The sequence below is a fragment of the Pectinophora gossypiella genome, chromosome 5, assembly GCF_024362695.1.
Source record: "Pectinophora gossypiella chromosome 5, ilPecGoss1.1, whole genome shotgun sequence".
Lineage (NCBI taxonomy): Eukaryota > Metazoa > Arthropoda > Insecta > Lepidoptera > Gelechiidae > Pectinophora > Pectinophora gossypiella.
Window position 1 is genome coordinate 12,047,246 of NC_065408.1, and position 24,752 is coordinate 12,071,997.

General features: G+C 38.5%; 1 protein-coding gene across 1 annotated transcript in view; it reads right to left on the bottom strand.

Moving 5' to 3' along the window:
• Window positions 1–1,352: 1,352 nt before the first annotated feature.
• The window catches only part of LOC126367003 (dedicator of cytokinesis protein 3), a 69,974-nt gene continuing 46,574 nt past the window's right edge, over window positions 1,353–24,752 (bottom strand). The window contains exons 15-35 of the mRNA XM_050010352.1: window positions 24,354–24,600; window positions 23,786–23,972; window positions 22,970–23,217; window positions 22,447–22,608; window positions 17,158–17,286; window positions 16,458–16,602; window positions 15,708–15,936; window positions 14,480–14,636; window positions 13,943–14,056; window positions 13,394–13,522; window positions 13,069–13,263; window positions 12,494–12,635; window positions 11,927–12,087; window positions 11,312–11,419; window positions 10,634–10,947; window positions 10,192–10,281; window positions 9,269–9,368; window positions 8,667–8,842; window positions 7,922–8,019; window positions 7,369–7,536; window positions 1,353–7,023 (exon numbers count right to left, since the gene is read on the bottom strand). Coding sequence (XP_049866309.1) covers window positions 6,854–7,023; window positions 7,369–7,536; window positions 7,922–8,019; window positions 8,667–8,842; window positions 9,269–9,368; window positions 10,192–10,281; window positions 10,634–10,947; window positions 11,312–11,419; window positions 11,927–12,087; window positions 12,494–12,635; window positions 13,069–13,263; window positions 13,394–13,522; window positions 13,943–14,056; window positions 14,480–14,636; window positions 15,708–15,936; window positions 16,458–16,602; window positions 17,158–17,286; window positions 22,447–22,608; window positions 22,970–23,217; window positions 23,786–23,972; window positions 24,354–24,600 — 3,469 coding nt within the window. The 3' untranslated portion in view covers window positions 1,353–6,853. The remainder of the gene's footprint in view (window positions 7,024–7,368; window positions 7,537–7,921; window positions 8,020–8,666; window positions 8,843–9,268; window positions 9,369–10,191; window positions 10,282–10,633; window positions 10,948–11,311; window positions 11,420–11,926; window positions 12,088–12,493; window positions 12,636–13,068; window positions 13,264–13,393; window positions 13,523–13,942; window positions 14,057–14,479; window positions 14,637–15,707; window positions 15,937–16,457; window positions 16,603–17,157; window positions 17,287–22,446; window positions 22,609–22,969; window positions 23,218–23,785; window positions 23,973–24,353; window positions 24,601–24,752) is intronic.

Here is a 24,752-nt window from a genome sequence, read left to right on the forward strand (position 1 = left end):
CTCTATTAGATTCCTAAAATACCTACCAGATGACTCTTACCAGATTAAGACGCGGGTATCCGCGTAAGTATATCAGATTCCCGCACTAAGTACCTATGTCAAAAGTATACCTACGTGTCTCCTCGATATGAATTGTCGACGTGACTATTTATGTACTTTATACCTATGGAGGTAAAGGACGGAAAATACCACACCAAATACGCAGGTACAAGACTGGATTGTTCGAATATAACTTATAAAAATGAAATTTTATTCTTTCTTTTAACTTTACGACAGTCGATACTACCTAGTAAACCAAGCAGCTGTTAACTTATCGGAAGCCACTCTCATGTATACCCGTGGTGGGCGTGGCGCGGTGTTCGCGTTGACTACCTTCAATTATAGGCCGAGAGCGGTTATTATTTAGAAATCCGCTCGTAAATACAATAATCGATTCGCATGACACTGCGCTTGCGCCGCACAGCCGCCGGGGATGGCGACGTTTAGAAACAGCCTACTTGCAAATATCTGTTATTCATAATTTACCTACTTATAAGTCAATGGGGGTAGGTAAGTTATTATAACTTTGACAGAATTTCTTAGCTGGATTGTGGCACACCCCGAACATTTCATGCAAATATCTCATTCATTTTTTTTTTTAACTTTTTTTTTGAGCTTAGCTACTATGTCTCTGTATAGGAACAATCAAAAATGGTACTAAAACTAAATACAATAATTGACTTAGATTTAAGCCTATATGCATTAATTTGTAAAGTGATTTGGCTTCTTTTCACAAGGGCTTCGCCAAAGCAAAGTTAAAGTAAGTAAATACACTCATTCTTACCGTTTGTTGCAGTGCAAGCAAGACAAACAGTACGTGCGCTCCCTCTTTCTCTTTAGCGGCTTACGGCACTAAAAACTAAAGTATGACCCAGAGGGGGTGACATCGGCGGCCGAGACCAATTGGTGCGGGGAGGAACGTTATCGTTATATACGTAGTATTCTTTATTCAAAGACTGAGGGAGAATAAACTACATAGTGCCCATAATGGACCATTGATTGGCGATAGGCTGAGTTGTCTTCTGCCTACTAGCTCTCGAAGGGCCACTTGAAAGTGCATACATATGAAATGATTATCGAAAGCAAAAAACTTTACGAGCAGATTTTTTTATGTAAAATGTCTGTCAGTTTTTTCAATATAAAAATCAGCACGTAATGTTTTTTGCTTTCGATAATCATTTTATATGTACGCACTCTCAACAAGTGACGTTTATTTTAAAATTCTTCCTACCATCATCCTTGGTTAGTGCACAGGTGTGCCTTCTAGTTGATTATGGTTGAAGCCAAATTACATGGCAGTAAAACACCAAGACCATGCTTCCATCTAAATATTTATTTCGCCCATTTACATACACGTTTCGATAATGGCTACACTGCTATAGTTACGTTCAAAATATCCCCTACACTTTGTACTGGACAATTTATTTTGGCGACCGTCTACACTACACCTAGACATCGTCAGCTCACACCAACATCCCACGATCACAAACAGTACCTTGAGCCATACTGTTACACAATTCACACATGAATTACAAAATACATGGCGCCATACAATTTGAGAAATTTCAGTTATTTCATGTTGAATTCCAAGATAATTCAAGTGATATCGACTATTTTGTACACAATTTATAGAAAAAAAAAAATGTTAGTATAACTTTGTCTAATAAAATAGATTAGACAAATTTATATTATATATTTTTTTATTAACTGACCCTACAATGCATGTAGGTAAATACCTTGTCTTCGTCATAAAAGAAGAAGTAGGTTTTTTTTACTTTTCATACCACATTATAATAATATGGTACCCTGAAAGTAGCTGAATTGATTTTTTTACACTGTAAATTCTCAACAAGGAAAATGGCATGAGCTTATGAATATAATATTGATAAAAAAAAATTGGAATGACTTTTTCTTAAGATCACATCCACTCGCCATTAAGTATTCTGTTTTTAGGTTATTTATTATATTAACTAACTTAATTGCGCATAATTAATTAATGGAACTGAAACGGAACGGAAATGAAAAATGTCTTTGAGAGTCAACTTGCATGACGCCATAAAGATAAAATACAAATCAATTGGAGATAATAATTTCATTATTACAAGATTATCTGACGAATTTTTTGGTATGTACGATTACAAATTTAAAATTAAATATCATATTGTATGTCTATACAATATGATATTTAATTTTAAAGATTTTAAAGACTATTCTACTGAGAAATATAGTAACATTAACGTAAAAGAATACAATATTCAATCACACTTTATAAATTCATTAAATAACTAGAGTATATCAGTCAAACCATTCAAACCTAGGTAACTTAATATTTGTTGTACAGCGACACATTGGTGCTAATTCCAGTACACACCAACTAATTTTAAGTTATACCTGTCAATTTCTTATCCGCCGAAAAGGAAAGTTCCAACGTTCATTTTAAAAAGAATGAGTGAATGATTGTATAACGCGGGCGAATCATATAGGAATCTCGCTGATACGCAACCCGTTTGACGTGTGCTGTCAACTGAATTCTGTCGGGTTATTGGCTAATGTAAATTTTTTAGGTTGTTTTAGATTTGTGCATAAAATTGACGTGTGTTCCATAAATTTTATGCCTGTCGATTATCCGTCCCTTTCCTTTTCGGCGGATAAGAAAATGACAGGTATAATTTTAAATCAGATGGTGTGTACTTGAATCAGCACACTATTTCCTAGAAGCAATTCGTAATAAATCATATCCGAAACATTGTGTAACTTTGGTAAAATGAAACAAAAAAAATCCTAAATATCTCATTCAACCTTCTCGTAGCTTATTCTCAGATTTAAACATTACACGCATGATATTTGAATAAGTATGTTTTTATTATAAAAGCACATATAGAAATCGAGTTTAGGATAGGTAATAAAAACTTTGTCACATTTGATAAAATTTTGTCGTAAAAAAGAAAACTTTAATTCAAATACTAAGATATTCAGTTCGGCGAGGATAAATATTTTAGGATGTAGGATAATATTTTCTTTTGTAACTGGTATTCCGTGCAAGTTTTTTCTTATTCGAGTCAATAAAGCCGTTACCTAACCAACTTCTTTTGAAATGTTGCCAACTGAACTATATTTTTCGGTCAATATAATATAAGAAAAAAGATAAGTTTATCAAATGTGTCAATTAATGAGTTAAATCTTATCATTTCTAATATACAAAATAGTGTCCAGGCATACAACTACGTCAACACTACACAATAGTAATAGTAAAATACAATTGTAAACAGTTTCATGATTGCATTGTGTTGCTGAAACACGTGGAAGATAAATTATATCCGTGTTTGAAATAATACACAACGGAAACACAAAGTTGGTCTAACAGAAAGCTCAATGAGGCGTGAGTACTTAGTTCATCTTGCGATGGATGTACCTCTGACTACCCCAATTGGGATATAGTCGTGAGCTTGTCGTATGTTATGTGTTATATTGTTATGTGTTAGATGTCACTTCCTATCTTCTCTTGTGGATAAAAGTTGTTGAAAGATAATTAATGTCGCGACGTATTCGTAAATAAGTAATAGAAATAGCTATCTACTATGGTTAAAACAAAAGTATATTTGATTAGTATTTACAAAATACGTTTACTAGCAATGCACATATTTTACTATAATTGAAATTCTGATTACTATATAAAGACAGGGGGGTTAAAAAGGCATATAAAAAGTGCGCAATGCAAACAAATGTCAAATAGCAATATTGCCTTTTCAGATGTGGCCTTTTTAACGACCCTGACCTAAAACTGACGAAAAACATTTTCTATTTAACTTATTTACGAATTTTTATCAAGAAAAGCGTGGTAATAAGTCCGACATTTCATCACGTTTTCCAATGACGTCACAGTGTGCTTTTTCATACAAATTACATAGTCATTTCATTTTTTACGTTTAGTAAAAACTGATTTGACTAGTTGGAAACTAACCATATATATTCGTCATTTATCCAACATCTTTTAAACACTTGATATAATTTACTTTCCAAGTATTCCGCAGCAGAAATAACATACGGCTAAATAGACACAGTAATTGGTTGTTCGTTGGAGATGTCAACTCGCTAACATACTTAGAGCTACAAGATAAAAAATACTACAGTATCATTGTATAGTATGAAAATATCACTTGGTTATTGGAAAGACTTGCAAGAAAGACTGTTGCGTTTTTTACTCGTAACTGTTATACTCGCTTTTCGCAAAAATACTACACTTCAAAGCAAATGAGATAGGGAAGACAGTGCGTTGAACAATCACCAAAACCATTCAAAAATTAAGTGATACTATAGCCACTTTCATGGCTTTGGATGCACTTCTTTACTTTAAAAGTAAGTAAATAAAATACCTAAACCTAGAAAGACGTACAATGACCAAATTAGAGATGTCCTCATAAAAGGTTTATTTATAGTACAACCTACTCTGAACTGAAGCAAGAGAAGTGTGTCAGGATCCAAGTATCCGATGGGAAATAGCTTCAGAACCTCGATACCGACCCCGCCGGCGTGGTTGACGATTTCCCTCAATCAGCGCTTATCGCTATCTACCCACTAGAGAAGATTAATTCTTTCAAATATTCTTCCTCTCAAACGACGCCCTGAGCCGAGGTTCGCGCCCAACAGGCCACCCTCAGGCTTGTTGTCTTAAATTTTGTACCGGGTGAGAGCCTTCAGTGCTCCCCATTTGTCCGGCCAATTAGTTAATGCCATCTGCGGCAAATCCACAATAAGTCTCGTCAAAAAAAAAAGATTCGAACTAGGCGTGAGTTTATGTATGTAAATGTAAATAAAATACTAGCTGTATAATACAAGTTTTCTGCCACTGAGAAGTATTTATACTTGAATTTGTTTATGTCATTTCATCATGTTCTCTAAGCACTGTCAACCCTACTCATAGCACATTTTTTCGAAATTTAGAACAATAGTTTATTTAGACAATTATCGTTAATTTACTTGAATATACACGCTTATAAAAGTTATTATCGAAAAATGCGAGATCAGTTAAGTTAGCTATCATTACACAAACCACTTAGATAAAAAATGTATAATGAAATGATTGTATATTTTGAAGAAATGTATATTGTGAAATATAGTATACTTGTTATGCCTACAAAAATGTAAGCCGTTATACTTAGACTATAATATAAGTATAATAATATAAAATACTAAATAAAATTGCACCATTGGTTTGTAAGATGTACTAGACTCTTATAAATTGGCGGATCAGTCAATAGAATAAATACCCATTACGTTACTGTATTGGATACGCATTTACCTTTAATATGTATATCTTCCTTTATCTATCTTTTTCTCTTTATATTGCATTGTTATTTATGTACTTAAGAAGTGTAATCAGCTATTTATAAGAGTCTAGTGTTGAAAATAACATCAGACTTAAGGTTGCGCGCACATTGTAGAATTTGTGACTAAACTCAACTATCGAGTGCGTTTTGAGCATAGAAAGAATCGCCCATAATTTTTCGTACGGCAAACAGCTTACTATACTAATGTTTGGCAATAAAGAGTACAAGTTATAAGATAATTGATTTTCTACTTTCTTTTGCCAAACTCAAAATTCTTCTATAGATTAAGGAAAACATGATTACGGTTTGATAGGAGTGTAATGGCGTAACCTACTTCATAATAATTCGTAAACCTAATTTAAAATTAATACTTTCATCTAGGAAACAGTTCAGTTTTAGCATTCATTATCACATACCAATTCCAAATTAAATAAAAATACATTTAAAATAAAATTTAAAATTAATTCATTCCTTTATCAATTCCAATTTCAAATGATTAGATAAAAAATAATCAATAAAATAATATTTTTGGTCATAAAATAACGTTTAAATTCCATTCCGTGTTTCGATTGGTACTATCGTCAAAAGGTAGTGAAAAGTAATTTTATTTTGGTAAATTAACCCTAGAACATATTTTATAACGTTTATCACCTGTTATTATGGCCCCGATGTATGGAAGTTTAACTTAAATGCATATCTTCGCGAAAAAATCTCAGAAATCACACGTTTCTATACCTAAAAGAATGATATGCACCTACCGAAATAATCGTATATTTCGCTTATAAATAAAGTCCATATTCAATTGCATTGGTTATTTGGAAGGTTACATCTACAATAACATAAGCAATGTTACTTATGAGCGGGAATGCTATGAACAATGCCACAGGCGTTAGCTATTCTAGCTGCGTCGTTCTCTACGCCGGTCAATCAACTGGCTTTCCCGATACCTAATAATTAATTTTACAACACGATATACGAAGACCAAATATAGGAAGTCTTTATTTATATTTTTTAATTAGAACATGCCCCGTAATTTTTTAATCGTTAGTGTTAGTTCAGCTTTAGATGTATTCTTTCTGTACTTTTAACTTGACGCGTCGTAATAACGACAGTATTCTAAATGTTGTCTCAATCACTAATAGCCCCATAAGCTTTGTTTTCACAACACGTTATGGCTTTTCGTCTCGCGATACTCTGGTGGTAACGTTAATAATAATAATAATTTGCCTTAGTTTTTTCGTATGCCAGAATCACCTACTTAGTAATACGGGGGGTTTAGCCAAGTTGAAAACGATTACGACAACCAATAGTGACAGTGATATGAATGTATGGGATTGACTTAAAGTGACAGACAATTCCATACATTTTTTTAATAATTGTTGTAACTTGACTAAGATCCCAGTACAATTTGAAACCACGCCCCTTCTGGAAACCAAACTTCTGGATCCGTAACTATTCTATCGTATGTCATAAGGTCATATATGTACTTAGCAATTGGACTCCCCGTTCTCATGATGTCCTGAGTCGAAGCTGCTGAGGTGTCCGAGCCCCTTGGGTGGTATAGGTGGCGGCATGTCGTCTTCATCGACCCGCAGCGGCTCAGACATCATCGAGATTATTTCCTCGTAGCGCAGCGAGTCTACTGTTAGATCCAGATCTGGGGAAGAAGAGACTATTGTTATAAATAAATATCTACATAAATCATACAATAATACCCCCAAAATGTCCCCCGACCAAAGGTGCCCGCCGGAATATCTACATTGAATGTCAAATCTTGATGTGGTAACATGGCAAAGTTTTAAAGTCAAGACCGAATGTCTTGAAATCTGGACTATTCTTCAATTTGTTACCTTTATTATCAATATGATAGTAGTCTTTTATTTTGCCATATATTGTCCTCCGTGGTTGAAAACTCATCACGAAAGGTCTATTACTTTTTTCATAAAGGCGCTTAAGTGGTTTTCACTATAGGCGACTAAATATAAAAGTACATGATACAAACCGTTATGATTGTGCCTGTGTTCGTCGGCGTTGGTGTAGTTGTGGTCGATACTGACGCCGGAGTCGCGCGCGTCGTCGCAGCGCCGGTCGTCGGGGGCGTCCAGGTTGCGAGTGGCGCGGCGCGGTATCGCGGGCGGGGCCTCGTTCCATGTACGCGCTTTGTCTGCTCCTGTTGATGACAGATTGTTATTATAGAGTTACTTAGTCCTGCGTCCTGTAACCTGAAGGTATTATTCATACCATTGAGAAACGGGATAAATGTTAGGGAGATGGCAATGCATACATACACAACATAAACAGAATATATACATCACAGGTTTGGCACAGGCCTCCCCTCAATCAACCGGAGGAGGTAAGGAGCATACTCGCATACTCCACCACGCTGTTGTGGGTTGGGTACGTCAGGGTTATTACATTCGGTAGCAGGAGGCATCCCGATTCAAAAATCGGAAGGCATCCGTGTGGACCAACGCGACTCCTGGACACGGGAACCCGATGAAAAACCTAACGTGTCCGTAATGTTGATCTTCACAAAATTAAATGCATCAAGCGACCTGACACTCGCGGCGGCAGCGGCGGCGCGTCGCCTGGCTCGCTCCAGGAGGCGCGGCTGTGGCGGCGGGTCTCCACTACCTCGCCGTCAATTGAATCGCTGGAATTAATGGAATTACATTGACAAAAAGAACAATTTATTTGAGATATTTCAGTCAGGTAGATTCTTCTAGAGGCAGGAGCTATTTCAACTTACTTTCAGTATCATTGAGAGTAGGTCAATATTTAAAATTAATTAGGGATAGGCTCCAGAACTCTTGCGTGTCCATAATGTGGCCTTCCAGGCTAAGTTATGAACGATATCAGAAGTCATTTGCGGCTGCGATATATTGAGGTTATGTCAAAATTCAAGATCCGTTTAGGGAGAACCTCCGTGGCTCTTGCATATCTATAATGTGGCCATCTAGTGGCAAAGTATACGTGATATTAGAGGCATTTGGCGGTTCAGTAACAACTCTCCGGTCATCAACCTCACAATTCACACGAAAAACAGAAAAATCAGGTATAAGAATATGAGCCGTAACAAAGTAACAGAACTTACGGATACTTCTCCAGTAATGTCACGATATCGGGCTCCTTGAGTGAGGTCAGGATTGGATCAATAACCGTTGGATGTTTATCTGCGTAGATATTATTCGCTGAGTCTATTGGTCGAAGTCCTTCATATAATTATGTCGTCGTTTAACGTCCGGCTTCTATGATGTATGAGAGCCCTATACTCGTAGCTGAAATATTAATAAAACTCACCGATACTTCTCCAGCTGAGGTCGCGTCGGGCTCCTTGGATCACCTGATTTAGGCCTGGCGGGCAGCGGCGGCGCAGACTTGACCATGTCGTCTGATACTGTCTCGCGGTTGTCGCTCACCGGCACGCTGTGAGACATTATGCTGCTCTGCTGCTCGCACGCGTCTTCCATTGAGTACTGCAGGAAACAGAGTAATTTTAGAAAGGCGTAACCCTGCTCGCCGTTGGGTAAAGTAACTACTCCGTGTAAAGCCAGTCGCACTTTGGACGCATTTTCACCGTATGCCTACGACCAACTTGCGCCCAGTGTGCGCACTCTCATACTATTGCTCTTGCGTGTTCATAAGAGATGAATTCATACAAAAACGCTCCCTACGACCGATCAACCAACTAATCAATCAACCTACCAACCAACTACCAACGAGTACGACCGGCCTAAACAAAAAAGGAGTCACTCCGAGCCAACGTCACATAGATTGGCGAATCTTTTCATCGCAATTTTAAAAGATAGGACACGAGAAAGGAAAAACAATATGTAGGCATCAACTTTTTGGTAGAACACTGACATACCTAGGTAAATAACAAATTATTGGCATTCACTTACAATAGGCTTGTTATACAGATGACTATCTTCGTAAAAGCTGTCGCTCTGCTGGATGCTTTGAGATCGTTTGTCCATCATAGGAACCGGTGGTAGTGGTGTGCTAAAACAATGATTACAGTTAGAAATTACACATATAATAAATAAAATAGATCATTATCGCCATCACACACACACACACACACATACACAAATTTTACTTCTATTGTTTATGTTCTTTTTTCTACTCCTCTACTTTAATCTGGCATTTAAATAACCAAAACGTCTAATATAAGTACATACATAATTAAACTCTTTGAAAAAGTGTACGCTCTATGGCCTATAAAAGCATTGTTTACAAAGTGTAACTGTACTATAATGTCGCCAAAAAAGCATTGTTGTTGTTTTTTTTTTTTTGACCTGGAAACTGGCACCGTTACTTTGTTTGGTGCCATAGATATACTATAAAAAAAAAGTATACATTTGCCGCCATTTTCCCGCGCGTTGGAAAATAAATTGGAAGATTTTTGTGTTTCGTTTGTTTCATTTAAAATTACGTCGTCGTAGAAAAAGTATTGTATGCAACGTTGTATAACTAGGTCAAAAAATGCTCGTGGCGTCTCTTATTGCGATGTTCGCCAAGGCTCACATCGCAACTCACGCCACTCGCATTTTTTGACCCTTCTTATACAACTGTTGCATAAAATACTATTATTTTATTTTTATTGTTTTGTTTAAATTTCTATGGCATTACAATATTTCTTTATTGATAATAACAAACACTGGAAGAGCGGAGTTTTTCCTGACACAGGCAATTTGTTGCTTAAAAGGAAACTCCAATAAACTAATGTACGACTGAATTTATAAATATACATTTTTGATTTTTTGATTTTGATTTGATTTGATCATTAAAATAAACCATTATATCCTACGTGGAATATACTTACTTGACGATACTCTCTGATAGCTGTCGTCTTGCGCGAGCTAATCCAGGACCCAAGTTTTGCCTCATTTGATTGAATCTTTCCACCAAGCGTCTGTAATAATGAATTATTATTTTTATTAGCACATTTTGATCCCACTGTAGTTTTAGCAGTCAGCCTAGTGATAAATCAGAATAAGGAAGGGAGTCCAGGATGTGAACAAAATTCGATTGTCTGCCATTTTTTTGTATCACTCTAGCTGAATTGACATGCAATCGCGCTTACTACGCGCGGGGGATTTCAATGAACCCTCATAACTGCCGGAGATTAGTAACTTTGGAATATACAACATAAAAAAGCCTTTATAAAACACACTGAAGATCACAGACGTCCCTTTAATAAACCGTAGGACGTACGCGATGCAGCATTCTTCTTCAATCTTGGAATAAGACAGTAAGTTTCTTACCTATGCAATGGCTTGACTTCCTCCGGTGCGAGTCTTCCGTGCAGGTTCAACCCGGCGTCGACTACAGCCAGTTGCGACGCCACCAGTCTCCTCAACTTGGCCGCAGCCGCCGCTTCCCTCGGCGTCGCAGTCCTCGCAAACTCTGACGTAAGGAATGCTTGCTCGTATTTGGATATGCCTCCTTGGACATTCGCATCAATCGTGCCTTGAAGTCGCATGGAGAACGGGTTGATGTTTCTAGTCGGGTCCGCGGTGTATTGAGAGATTAAGCTGCGGAGCTCGCGTTCAGTCGCTTCCATGGTTTCGCAGGCGAACTGGAGAATACAACGGAAATTTTTACATGTGATTTCCTACATACATACATACAAAAATTCACTTACAGCAGACAGAGCTAGAAGTAAACAAAAAGAACGTGTAGTCACTTTTTATACAAAGTTCTAAAATTGATATGGTGTATAGTATGACCGGCCCATATGATGGTGCATCATGTTAGAAAAGACGGATGAGTTTTCTTTCTTGTCCAACAAAATCATTCAAATACAAAATCTGATACAATTATGTCAGAATGAAGTAATGAATATGACAACAATCTAGGCATCTTGACACAATGGGACTTTGTCAGAAATGGTATGATTTGATTTTAGAAAATGATATTGAACAGATAAAGAAACAACTTACTTCAACGGGTGGTATTTCTTCCACGGATCTAGATACAACCTCGGACCACCGCAGTATACCAGGCAGAGCATTCTCCGTGATAAGAGTAGTGCGCTCGATCCAGAGGCTCTGTAAAAATGAAAAAGGACGCACCGTCAACATAACCTCACGATTATAAACCCATTTGGGAAAGTCAGAAATACATGCAAAGCAAAATTAATTGATTACTCACGCTTCACCTGAGCTTTCAAATAGAACAACACGATGAACCGTATCGCCGACTATAATGGTCGAGATAACTGTGTGTAGCGAGGTGTTGCACCTCAACTCAGTCAACAAACAGTCAAAATGCGATCAAGTGTATAGAACGTTAAGTTCACGATATGCAGATCTTTGGTTCTTTTCTTCTCAGAAACATGTCATAAGTGATTTTGTAAGGCAATCGTTAATTTGGTTAGAGCATTACATGCTGAAAGCACATTTTTGTCGTTGGTCTCAACCTTCTTTGATAGATCGATGTCAACTTTGACACTAGGGTTAGCAAGTTCGTTTATCTATCATACAACTTTCACGAGATGATGTTGATGTGTCATATATATGATGTTGACGTGTGTGTGTGTGTGTGTGATCATATACCTTGAACTCGTTATCCTTGTCAATGGGCGGCTTGTGCAGCGGTCGGTCGCAGAGGAAGGTGTTGACGTCATTGCAGGCGTAGAACCGCTTGACAGGCTCCGGCGCGCCAGACGGCCAGTTGCGGCGTGATGCCACCGGCTTCACGTTGCAGATTTGGATGTCTAGATGATAGAAAAGTTGAGTTCTAAAACTTGTTTGCGCTTTCAACCATGAAAACATGCAGGTGTTCGCATTCTACACGCGTTTTCGTATGAATTCGGTTCGAGCGTTGTTACGCACACATATTTCGTGCTCTCGTATTGGCTTAAAAAGTAAGTAATGCCTTCTAGACACTGTATAAATTATATAGAAAAGATGTATGAGGCCTGATGATGATGACGCACACAAACGACACAATTCCAACCTTTCAACTACAATGGGAGTGGAAACACAGAGTGGTGGTAGACCAGCGATCTTACGTATATACACGAACTGGAAGTTCTTATTTTCCTCCCCTTATGATTTCTAAACATGCGATTTGGAATTAGATTTAATTTTACAAGCTATCTGGTTGGCAGTAATATTTACATTGTCCATCAGAGGCGACGATGGAGTCATCCGGCGGTGTGTTACGCATGAGGATGTGAGCGGAACAGTACTCCGATTGCAAGCGTTGTGTGAACGCACCTATGCGCTCGTAGTCGTGGCCGCGGTACACGAATTGTTTGTTCTGGAACGTCAAGGAAGGTATAGTGATCGGATGACCACAATTTTCTTGTAAGATTTAGCTATAGTAATTAGACTGAAAGCGGTGTCGTTATTCTTTTTAAAGCTTTCTTCCATTAAAGTGAAGAGGCAATGAGAAGTCGATTGGAGGTTTTCCCACTGAAGTTACATAGCTGACAAAAATAGTATGATTTTCCGGAAGAACGGACATCCGGCTCCGGGAGTAATCCGGAAGCCGACTCTAAATACTCCGACTCGGGTGTCAGCTGTTGCAGCACTGAGTCAAGGAAAGTCGCGTACATGCACAGACAGAGTACCAGACACGTAGTCGCAGTTTCCTGTAGTTATAGGACTATCTGTGGCCCACAAACGCTTTACCTTATGGACAGAGCAAGCATGCATTCGTGTAAAAGCTCTCGACATACTTCTCAACTTACCCTCACAAATAGCGGACATCCCTTCCCGTAGAAGCCGACCCTGAAATACTCTGGCTCAGGTCTGAGTTGCTGTAGAATTGAATCGAGGAACGTCGCGTGTGTGCGCAGACAGCTTGCCAGGCGCCCGTAGTCGCACAGCTTCACTTCGTATAGCGTGGCCAGCTCGCGAAGTAGAGGCAGGCCTTTTTCCCAGCACTGGAACGAAATATGAACGGATAAAAGCCGCTTTCGGTGATCATTGGGTGTAAAAAAAGAAGAATGCTATGGTTGTCGTTATTCGTGCCTCAGCACACTATAAAATGCCATAAAGCAGTTTAGAACTTACTTTTCCACGATCGAAGTATTGCAAGACTTGATTGTATATGGCTTCTTTGCGTTTCCATTCGGGTGTGTCAGGGTATTCTGGATCTACTCCAATTTGATCGCTTTCCCAACTGAGCGTTTCTGCGTACAGCTGCAATAAATTGTTTATCAATATATTTTTCATTAATAAATCCATGGATAAATCTTCAGTTTAGGTAAGGGGACCCTGTGAAAAACGCTATAATGCTGCAGTGATAATAAAACACATTATAAATACCGAAGATTGGTTCAGATTAACTTCGATCAACATAGTTTTCAAAGCGCACAGATGATATGTAAGCTGCAAATGCTGTAATGATTCCAAAATCATTTATCATAATAACAATAAAACTTACAAAAAAATAAAAACGTACTAAGTTCATCACGTTTAATTTAAGTCTCTGAGCTCTGAGTCTAACCTGGTCCAAACAAACCTATCACGCTAGCGGCATTGCCGCGTTGTACAGCCACTGATAGACATTGGTCCAGGTAAAACCCAGACCTAAGGTAGAGGAAGAATATATAAAATTACCAATAATGTACAGCCAGCTTCGACGAAATTGTCCGATGCGATGTGAAGATCGTGCAACTTGTATACGTAGCGAAGATACATCTCTTTGCGATCTATCTCATTCTTGTAGAAGTTCTGTGGAAAGACACATTCAAATAAGTTCAGACCCGTAAGTACAATTGCAAAGGTTGAGATAAATGTAATGCACTTTTGATCCTAACATGCCACAATTAAGATCGTAATATTAAATGTCGAAACTAGCTATATACAACCAGCTGACCCTAGTATCTTGATGTTTCTTTAACCCTTTCACGGACAGAGATCTTAGGTCATTGATGGGTCATAATAGGTAATATGACATCTTGGGATCGGAACTTCATTAGACGTCCTGTCCTTGAAAGTGTTAAGATCCATATCATAATATAAGCTCACGAGTATATTCTATATTGGACTAGTCAGAGATACCTCGCAATCTGAACTGATTAGTTGGATGTACCTCTTCAGTGGGTACTCACCCGCCCACGCTTCAATAATCATTACAAAACAAAAATTACTCACAAGTAAATTGACAGTGGCAGCCATCCTCTTATCCCTGTGTTCGGCGCCTTGCATGACGGCGCGGTAGTCCAGCAGTCGCTCCAACAACCGCGTGACGCACCCAACGAACGCTGCGCCCGCCTCGCGCCAGCCCTCGGTCGATACTCGCTCCATTAGACTGGAATGTTACATTTATGTTAGTTATCCTGGATATTTCGGATACTTTTACCGGCAACGTTAAATTATATATATTCTAAAAGTCAAATATGTCATCTCTTCTTTCGACGTAAGGAGAAAATCTACTTTTTAGGTTGAAGTTTCTTTTGTGATTATTAAATGTTTTGAGATAATTATAAAAAGTGTAGAAGCCTACACTCGAAAAAGTACTCAAATCGTAATATTAGATTGAATATTTCACAAAAACTGTCATTTGGTCGTGGAGAGGTCCACATAAGATATTCTTCTTTTAATATTTCTAAAGCACGTTACTACTTTTCGAATGACATGTGCGTCTTCGAATTAGTTTCGATAAAACTTCCTTTTTATAGTTAAACTAAATAAAGAGTATGATTCATTTTATGCATGGTGTTATACTTACACTGAACTGAGGTGCTCCCTGAATGTAGCGTGAACAATTCAAGACAATAAATAAGTCTAATATTATATAAATGGTTCATTATTATATACACAACACACACTTTGGATTTATTAATGCTGAGTAAAATGATCATGCTTGACAATATTAGTATTTGACTAGGTCAACGATATATTATAAAACAGAAATAGAAGGCGACTAGCTACTGGTGACTGGGTCTAAGATGATCAAAAATCAATCTCAATTTTCTTTTCGACTTATTTTCAAATTAAGTAACAATGACTCCGTTTTTCCGGAGAGTATTCAACGACAAGTGAAGATGCAGGAACTCCATGAGTAACACTCAAAACCTGCAATATCTGTAAGCCGGTTATTCCATAATTATTTATGATGTATTTATTAGCTTAGCTAGTATTCTTCTATCGTGTGGGTTGTGAGGTGCATTACCAACCTCAGCAATCCTAGTGTCACAGTCGTGTCGGACAATCAGGTGATCAGCCTGTAATGTCCTAAATAAACCACGGCTCACGAAGTGATTTTTATATGTCTCCACCGGGATTCGAAGCCGAAACCTCCAGATTCTGAGCCTAAAGCTCAACCAGTGGACCACGGAGGCCGCTATTGATAAGTACGACATAACAATACTCAACTCACACAGTGTCAAACAGCCGGCGGTAGTGGTCATCGGCTTTGTTGTCAGCGACGAGCGAGTCCAGCTTGTCCACCAGGGCGGCTTCAGTCCGTCGCGCAGAGCCCGAGGCGGCACGCTCGCAGGCCATGAGGGACACCAGTGCTCCCAGCGCCGCGCGACGCAGCTCCCCTACTAGGGTTATCTCTAGTAGGGCACCCACTGCGCCTGGGACTAGGTGCAGTTGAGCAGGACCTGTTGGAAGGTGCAAGTGGTTAAGAATAGGACTAGTTTCGTCAGTTAGAGTCAGATTTCGTTAGCGTCGTAGCTCGCGCCGCGGCTTATACTGAATCAGGCCCTTTTATAAAGGACACCACCACCAGTATACACTCAATTACAATTTGCCTTAATGTTTACTGTCTATTTATTTGTACTCTCTCGTGAAAGTTGTTTTTATTACGTGTTTTGATTGTAAGTTATGTGTTATTCTGTGTTTTGTTTTTTGTTACGTTGGTGTACCTTTATAATAAACGTTTCTTTTTTTCCTTCTTTCTATCTTAGTTTCCAACTAGTCAGATCAGTTTCTATTCACGAAATTACAATGAAACATGCAAAAGAATTCAAATGGCCAGTTTCATATACCTACTTAATACAGTTTCAAGTAGTTTTTTTATATAGATTGTAACGTTTAGACTTCTGGTCAAGAAGAGAATTAGAATTGATGTAAATATACAATAAAACACGTCAAAAGTCAAATGAAATTACAAATAACGTACCAAGTCGACTCCACACAGCTAAGACTTGCAGTCCGGCATCGGCCCTCATTCGCGGTCTATCGGGGCCGCGACCGGCCCAGCGTTCTGGTTGTAACGCTGTCGACGTTACTAGAGCCACACCCAACTCCATATAGCCTGACCACAGCTGGAATAGTGGACATGGTTTACAGGACCGAACCAAAACGCCAACACAACAAAAGACACATATAACGCAACATTTGTCGTTTAGCGGCTAAATAAGTACTGTATTTTTCTACAAAACTGTTAATCCGTGTCTTGTCACATAATATTACAAATGTGAATATATATGTAAGTAGTTTATTTAATACATAATTTTGTATTACATGCCGAAATGTAGATATGTTTCAAATGTTTTCTCTAAACATTTGAATAGCTGTTCTGGGCCAAATACAATACAACATGCCCTGTCGATCAGGCGGGTTAAAATGCCACATCGAAACAATTCATGTAAAAAGCAATATTGCAACTTGACATTTGCGCATATAAAAGTAAGTGCGCAACGCACTCAAATGTCAAATAGCAATATTGCTTTTTAGATGAATTGCTTCGATGTGGCCTTTTTAACCCGCCAGATCAGAATCAGTATGAATTGAGTTAGCACCGCGTATGGACGTCACCTTTGAATCGTCTTTAGGCCTTCGTAAGGCCTTATGACTGAATGAATGAAGACATTTCAAACCTGCGAATCAAATTGCGGCGGTTCTTCCCCCATAAATCTCTCAAGCAACGGTTTGGCTAAGTCTTGAAGTGCCGACAGCAACACTTTGCAGCTCTGCACTCGCAAAACCATCCAATCTGCTGGGAAAACCTGAAAATAGATCGGTACTTTATAATATAAATAGCACAATGGTGCTGGTAATTTTCCAGTTCCAAAACTAGCTGTATCTCTTTATTTTATTTTATTTTATTTTATTTTATTAGGCACACCAACAGTTACTACAATAATACATGTATAAATTACATTTCAAAAGACTTAAAACTAATTGCGTAACTAATTACAGGTGAGCACCGCATGCAATAGAAAATAATATAATAATATAATGTTTGGTAGAATATAACAAACATCGTTTGTCACTCCTCAAACATTAAAAAAAAAAAATATAATAATAATAAAAATAACAGACAAACAAACAAAAAGTTAAAAAAAAAAAGTTAGACAAAAAAAAAGTTAAAAAAAAAGTTAGATGAACGCCCAGCTGTATAGTTAAATATATAATATAGTAAAATAGAATTACCAATTAAGAGTATACTCTCTCTACTATGCTACTATACCCCCGATCTAAGAAATTTTATAACTTTGGTTCTGAAACCCGGCAGCGTATCAGCGAAAATATCAACATGTTTGGAACAGTCATTATAAAGCTTAGACATACGAGCTACGGGGGAGTTGGAACCCAGTACTGTTCTGCGACGCGGTGGATGAAAAATCATTACACGATATCTTGGAAGTCTGAATGGGATCTTAAAATTTATACTACCAAGTAATTGTGGGCAGTCAACCATGCTATGGATAATCTTGTACAAGAAAACCATATCCAATACTTCTCTTCGCTTTGAGAGGGAATTAATTTTAAAGTGTTCAAGTCTTTTATCATATGATTTAATTTTTTTTGAAATTCCAGCAGAGAAAGATAAATGCCACAAGAAACGTTTTTGGATACGTTCGAGATGCAATGAGTTGACCGCATAATGGGGTCGCCACACCACACTCCCATACTCAAGTATACTTCTAACCAGGCTATTGTACAAAAGTATTTTTACACGAACATTACGAAAAATTTTACCATTCCTTAAAACAAAACCAAGCATCCTGGACGCTTTGTTAACTGTTGATTCAATATGCGGAACAAAAGTAAGTTTTTTGTCAATTAGCACACCCAGGTCCTTTATACACTCTACCTCACTTAAAATGGTCCCTTCTAGCAAATAAGCTGATCGAAATAAATTTATTCTACGTGTGAATTTAATAAATAAACATTTATTAGCATTAAGATACATGCTATTCGACTTGCACCATAAATTTAATCTATTCAAATCACTTTGTAGTAGATTAACATCAGATAATGAATTAATTCTTTTAACTAATTTAAGATCGTCGGCATACAAAAATGGCATTGAGAATTGAAATATATCTGGAATATCGTTTATAAATATGTTAAAAAGGATAGGACCAAGATGGGAACCTTGGGGGACGCCGGAGGTAATTTTACATGTATTAGAGGCAAATCCGTTCACTACTACGTAGAAATTTCTATTGCTTAGGTAAGATTTAAGCCAGTGCAACATAGAACCACTAAATCCGTACTTCGCCAACTTATCAACAAGAATACTATGCGAAACTTTATCGAAAGCCTTGCTGAAGTCGGTATAAATGACGTCAACATCAGCATTTGAGTCCATATGACCAATAACTGTCTCTACGAAAGACGCTAAATTAGTACAAGTTGATCGACCTCTAGTGAAACCATGCTGGTGATCAGACAGATGCTGTTTAAAGTAATTTTGAATATGTGGACAAACAAGAGCTTCCAGTACTTTAGCAAAAGCCGATAAAATTGAGATCGGTCTGTAATTTCCGACTAGTCCGTCATCCCCAGATTTATAGATCGGTACAACTTTTGCCATTTTCCATGCTGTTGGGAAGATACCAGAGCTTAGCGAAGAATTATAAATTAAAATTAACGGCACAGCTAGTGTGTCAGCACAATTTGATATAAATAATGGAGGAATTCCATCTGGCCCAGCACCCTTGGATTTATCTAAGGACTTAAAGCGCTTTTTAACTTCAGATTCTCCAATACAGAGATTTGTGAAACAATCAGCACTATTTATTGCATCAACACTAGGGCTGTTGTGAGAGTCATTATTAATTACTGAGTTGACATCTTCATATACCGAACTGAAGTGGCCAGCGAACAAGTTGCAGATTCCGTCACCATCAGAACAACACGTATTGCCATCACTCATTGTAACAGGATAATTACTCTTACCTCCCCTCTTTTGCTTAATAAAAGACCAGAAATATTTGCAATTTTTTGTAATGTTACTTTCTAAACATCTAACATAGTCATTATAATTTAAAAGAGCAACTCTTTCACTTCTCGAACGTAGAAGGTTGAACTCAAGTGCATCTCTCGGATTGCCGTATTTCTTTAATCGCCTGCGGACCTTTTCCTTTTCGGCGAGAATCCTAATGAGTGCTCTGCTGTACCAGAAAGGGTAATGTTTGTTTTTAGGTTTGGTCATTGGAACAAAATTTTGAATAGTTTCATTAATAGAAGTGTAAAATCTTGAGAGCATTTCATTGACGTCTTTAGCTGTTGCGAATAAATTTGACCAATCATAATTCTCCAAAGATTTATTTATTAAAAAATAATCTGCTTTACAAAAGTTAAGGCGGGGGTGGTCATTATAATTAAGCTGCTCCTTGCCCTCCAACGGAAGAACTATATGAAGGGGGGGATGTAGAGGATGTACCCTGCTTAAAATGTCGATGGATTTAGTGACTACACAGGAGGGTACATCCGTCAATACAAGGTCCAAGAACCTACCGCTGTCATTTTCTATAAAATTATATTGTTTTAAGTGGTTCAAATTAATAAAATTGAGTAATGACTGTTCCAAAGCTGTTACATCAGGAACTGTCCCTGTCTGGTATAGAACAGGCCATATGATTTTTCTCAAGTTAAAGTCACCAAGAATACATACGGGAGAATCCCATTTATCAAAGAACATATTACATTTTTCAAAAAAATCTTTTAGTGTAGTTTTTGAGACAGGGGGTCTAATGTACACGGCACAAATAGCAAGCTGTTTTATGCTATTGGAATTTGGTGCCTCTAAGTCAATCGCTATCCAAAGATCTTCAGTTAAATTGTTTTCTGAAATAATTCGCTTGGAATGGTACTTATTAGACACTGCTATCATAACGCCACCACCATCATCCATGTCACTGTGCACAGTAGTCTCCCTATCACGTCTATAGACAGTATAATTATCGTTAAATAACTCTGAATCATAGTAGTCACTACACAGCCAAGTTTCAGTAATAACAATTATATCAAAGTTCGAACAGCAGACATTACGGTAGAAAGAGTGCGTTTTAGTTTTCATACCACTAGCGTTCTGGTAATAAATGTTTAGAGACGCGAATTTGAAAATATAAAATTCCACTGCACAAACTGTTACAAAGTAATGAAATAAAAATAATTTTACTACTCAAGTTTATCTAAAGTATGCTTATCCTTGATAAGTATATAGTTCGACGTTTCATTTTTGCGCATGAAGATCCTTCCATTCTTAATCCATAGATATTGGTAATTCTTCGCCTTTTTAACTTGACGGGCTGCCGCATGTAATTGTTTATTTGCAGCGGAGAGATGTTCAGTAACGTATATTGGATCTTTTGAGGCACTGATTTCCAAATGAGAGGCGTTTAGTTTTTCTTCGCCTTTTTTCGTTTTGTTAAACTTGATGACCGACGCTAAAAATTCATCACGAACCCTAGGGTTTGAAAACTGGACCACAATAGACCGCGGACGACCGGAGTCGGGGTCCAACTTCGCAATTCTGGTGCAGTGAGAAATGTTTTGGCCAGAAACAGGACAGTTTACTACTTCCCCTAGTTTAGTTATAATGGACAACAAATTCTCATTTTTCTTTTCTGGGACACACTGAATTTCAGCATTGTTAGAACGGGCGTGTTGTTCCATTTGATTAAAACGTGACCTCAAATCATCCACTGCCACTTTTAAAGAACGATTTTCTGACTCAAGTATTCTCATCTTCTCTTTTGCGCTTTCTTGTTCCTTTAGAATATCATCATATTGACTGCTCATATGGTCAACAGCTTTGGTTAGTTCCTGAACGTCATCCTTTATGGATTTAAGTTCCGTGTTCAAAGTATCCCTTAGAGTATTGTTGAATTGTTTCATAAACCCATTCATTACCTTTCCAATAACCTCTTGTACTATGTCCCGAACTTGTCCCGAGGTAACCGGTCCGTCCGATGCTACCGCTGAGTCGGTATTTGGGCTAGGAGAGCCAAACGCTGGTCTCTTAGCAGCTCTCATGGTAACATGTGGGGATTGTTGGACATCCGGGGTCGTGACGTCATCGGTTTCCTCCTGGGCAGATACTGTTGGCGGTGTCCGATTAAGAGGCATATTCGTTATTCACCAGTTATAACAAAAGAAATAGGTAATATAATAACTTATAAAATTATAATGGTAGGAGTCCAAACTAATGCCACCCTATTGTTATTGATTCAAGCTGCACATTATAAGGGCCGTGAGAAAAAGGTCTTAAGCGCCGTGGAGAATACGGCGCTTACGCGTTTCGATTAAGCACTTGCACTGACGAGTTATTGACGGTATTTTTCACTGCATTCCAATGGAATTTTGTATAGAAAGTCGATTTATACGTAGAATTACGTTTAAACCCAAATGTCACTGTATTTTCACTGATATAACCGTCCAATAAACAAAGATTTTTGATGAAAAGCACACTATAAACACTTAAATTTTATTTTATTTAACGGAGCAAGAAACAACGATGTTTACTCGGAGAGGTAGGTAATGAATGATGATTCTTGCACTTATCGCAAATAAAGGATAGCAGTTTTTTAAAACGGTCAAACTATGATCGCCGCAATATGCATCATTGTGGCACGCAAAAGATACGTGCCTTCCGAAGCACGGATCATCTTACTTTCGGATAATCAGGTGATCAGCCTGTAATGTCCTAACCAAACTAGGGACCACAAAGTAATTTTAGTGATATGTCCCCACCGGGAATCGAACCCAGGACCTCCGGATCGTGAGTCCAACGCTCAACCATTGGACCACGGAGGTCGTTGCTACGTCTTGTTTGATAAGATTCCGGAACACAAGAAAGGTTCTTTGACGCGGTTGGTAAAGTCGGTCATCGACCTCGTTACTTACACGACATAAGAAAGTACAACACTTACGTCTTGCTCAATAAGATGCCGAAATACGAGGAAGGCGCGCATGAGGAAGTCCTTCAGCGGCTTGCGGTCGTGAGGATGCGGCGCCAGGTGGCTCCACAGACGCTGGTAGTGCTCCGGCTTTAAGAGCTCCATGCAGCCTAGCAGGCCAGCTACCATTGAACCCTGGGAATGCAGGATATTGTTTCATAGGGAGGTATTTGTAGACTTGTTGGACTCCAAAGGTCCACAAAATTATTCGAGTTTCGATAACTGGAGTTTAACATTAGTACTCAATATTGCAGATATATGGCGCTGGCGTCGGCTTAATAATCATAGATCGAAAGAATTTCGCATGGACAGGAGGAGGACACCGTGGTGTAATGTCTAACACGCTCGTCCCGGCTTGGCATGAGCTGCGGGTTCAAGTCCCGTCCGAGTCAGAATTTTTACGATTTAAATTTGATTTCGATTAAAATTTAAACCTCTTTGAAAGATACACTAGACAGCAATGATTTCTTTCATCAAATAATAACCTAACACTCACCAGTACAGGAGAATTGCCGCCAATCAAATGCAGAACAGTTTCCACCAACACATCCAATGTATTTAAGCACAACACATCGACGTCCGGATCTATTTCGTCCGGGTCATCCGGTTGTTCCGGATCCTCTTTCTTCCATAGTAACGTTACAAGTTCTCCTAGCATCTCTGCGCATTGTGCTAGCTCGTCGCGTCGGGCAAGGTGTATGCGAAGATGGTGGCATGCCGTTGTGAGGACTATGTTGCGGGCTTCTGTAAGAAGAGAAAGTTGGTGTAACATTTTGGATGTGAAATAGAGATTTGATGTGAGGTTGGAGTAAGATTACTAGTTCAGACTTTCTGCTTTGACTTAGCACAGAAATTTGATTGAATCTAATATATTGACCGGGAGTGAAGCACCAAGTCCCAGCTACTAGTGACCTAAATATCACATCCCGGACACTTCATACAAAACACCTCGTTTTACACAGATAATACATATTGACGTTATCGTACTGGCGCATGTGTGTGTGACGTCTGACGCCCATACAATTGAAAACTAAAGTAAGACCAAAGGTGAGGTAAATCGAGCGCAAGTGGGGAGCGGAGAGTTGCCGTTCTATACGTACTATTATTCCTTATTTTATGCTATGTTTAAGAAATAATCATAGTCAGTGAATTGTTTTTTTTTTTAATTTGCAAAATATTGTTGCCATAATCGTCTATGGTAATATTTCACTGACTACGATTGTCTCTTAGACTTTAGAATATCATTAGCAAGCATTAAATATTGTGTATCTGGACGAAAGGATTTTACGAGGATATAATTTAATTTACTAACCAGGATCCTGCCCTAAAGGTCCCTTCAAGATCTCCTGCGCCGCGGCCAGGCGAGCCTTGGCCAAGGCTGGCGGCGCGTTGGCTGCGGGCGCGTCCAACATGGCAGCCGTCACTCGCGCCGCTTCCACCGGACCTAGGGCTGATGCTACTTCCTTAGCTACACTGGCCCACGAGGTCATTAGGGCTACCTGGAAAGACAACAAAACGAGATATAGTTGTACTGAAGGTGCTCAAAGATTACCCAATGCGCGAACGATAAATTAGTTTTCTACAAATCAGCCACGCAAGAGCTACTTTTGCGTAAAGGAAAGAAGATAACATTAACATTTAAGTTCTATCTCGTAGTTGCTAACAATAAGTAGTAAATAATACTATAGTACCTTTTTTAACAAGGTGACTTATTGTAGGTTTGCCGTAAATGGCATTAACTACTTGGCCAGACAAGATAAAAGATGCATATTTTCTGTTATCCATGAAATTAAAGGTTAAACGAAGGAAAATCTGAACAGTGCCTTCTATATTGTATTTGAGGAATGTAGCCTGGAAAGTTCCTTATTGACTAAACATACCTGCGCCGGTGCTAAGTGTTCTCTATGCGGATGTTGAGCGAGCGCCTTCAGAGCATTTAACGCGGCACGGACATCTCTTCTGAAGCTGTCTTCATACTGTCCACCGGTGGCCCTGGCGAACAGCCGCCGAGATCGCACGGCTAGACGGAACACCGCGCCGAGGGACCGCAGACATTTGCGGATCGGTTCCTGTCCTTCCGCGCCCGCTGCCCATTCTGCGCAGTGTTGTACTGAAGAGAGTAAACCCCTGGGAAGAAATGTTTTGCGAGACGTTTCATCAATTTGTTTTATTATATAGAAGTGTTTTCTAGAAAAAAATACGCAGTGTCCAAATTCCTGGTAGCGACTCAGGTCTACTTTATGTCAAGCTAATAGTATTGTGCTTGCAGTAGTCGCATT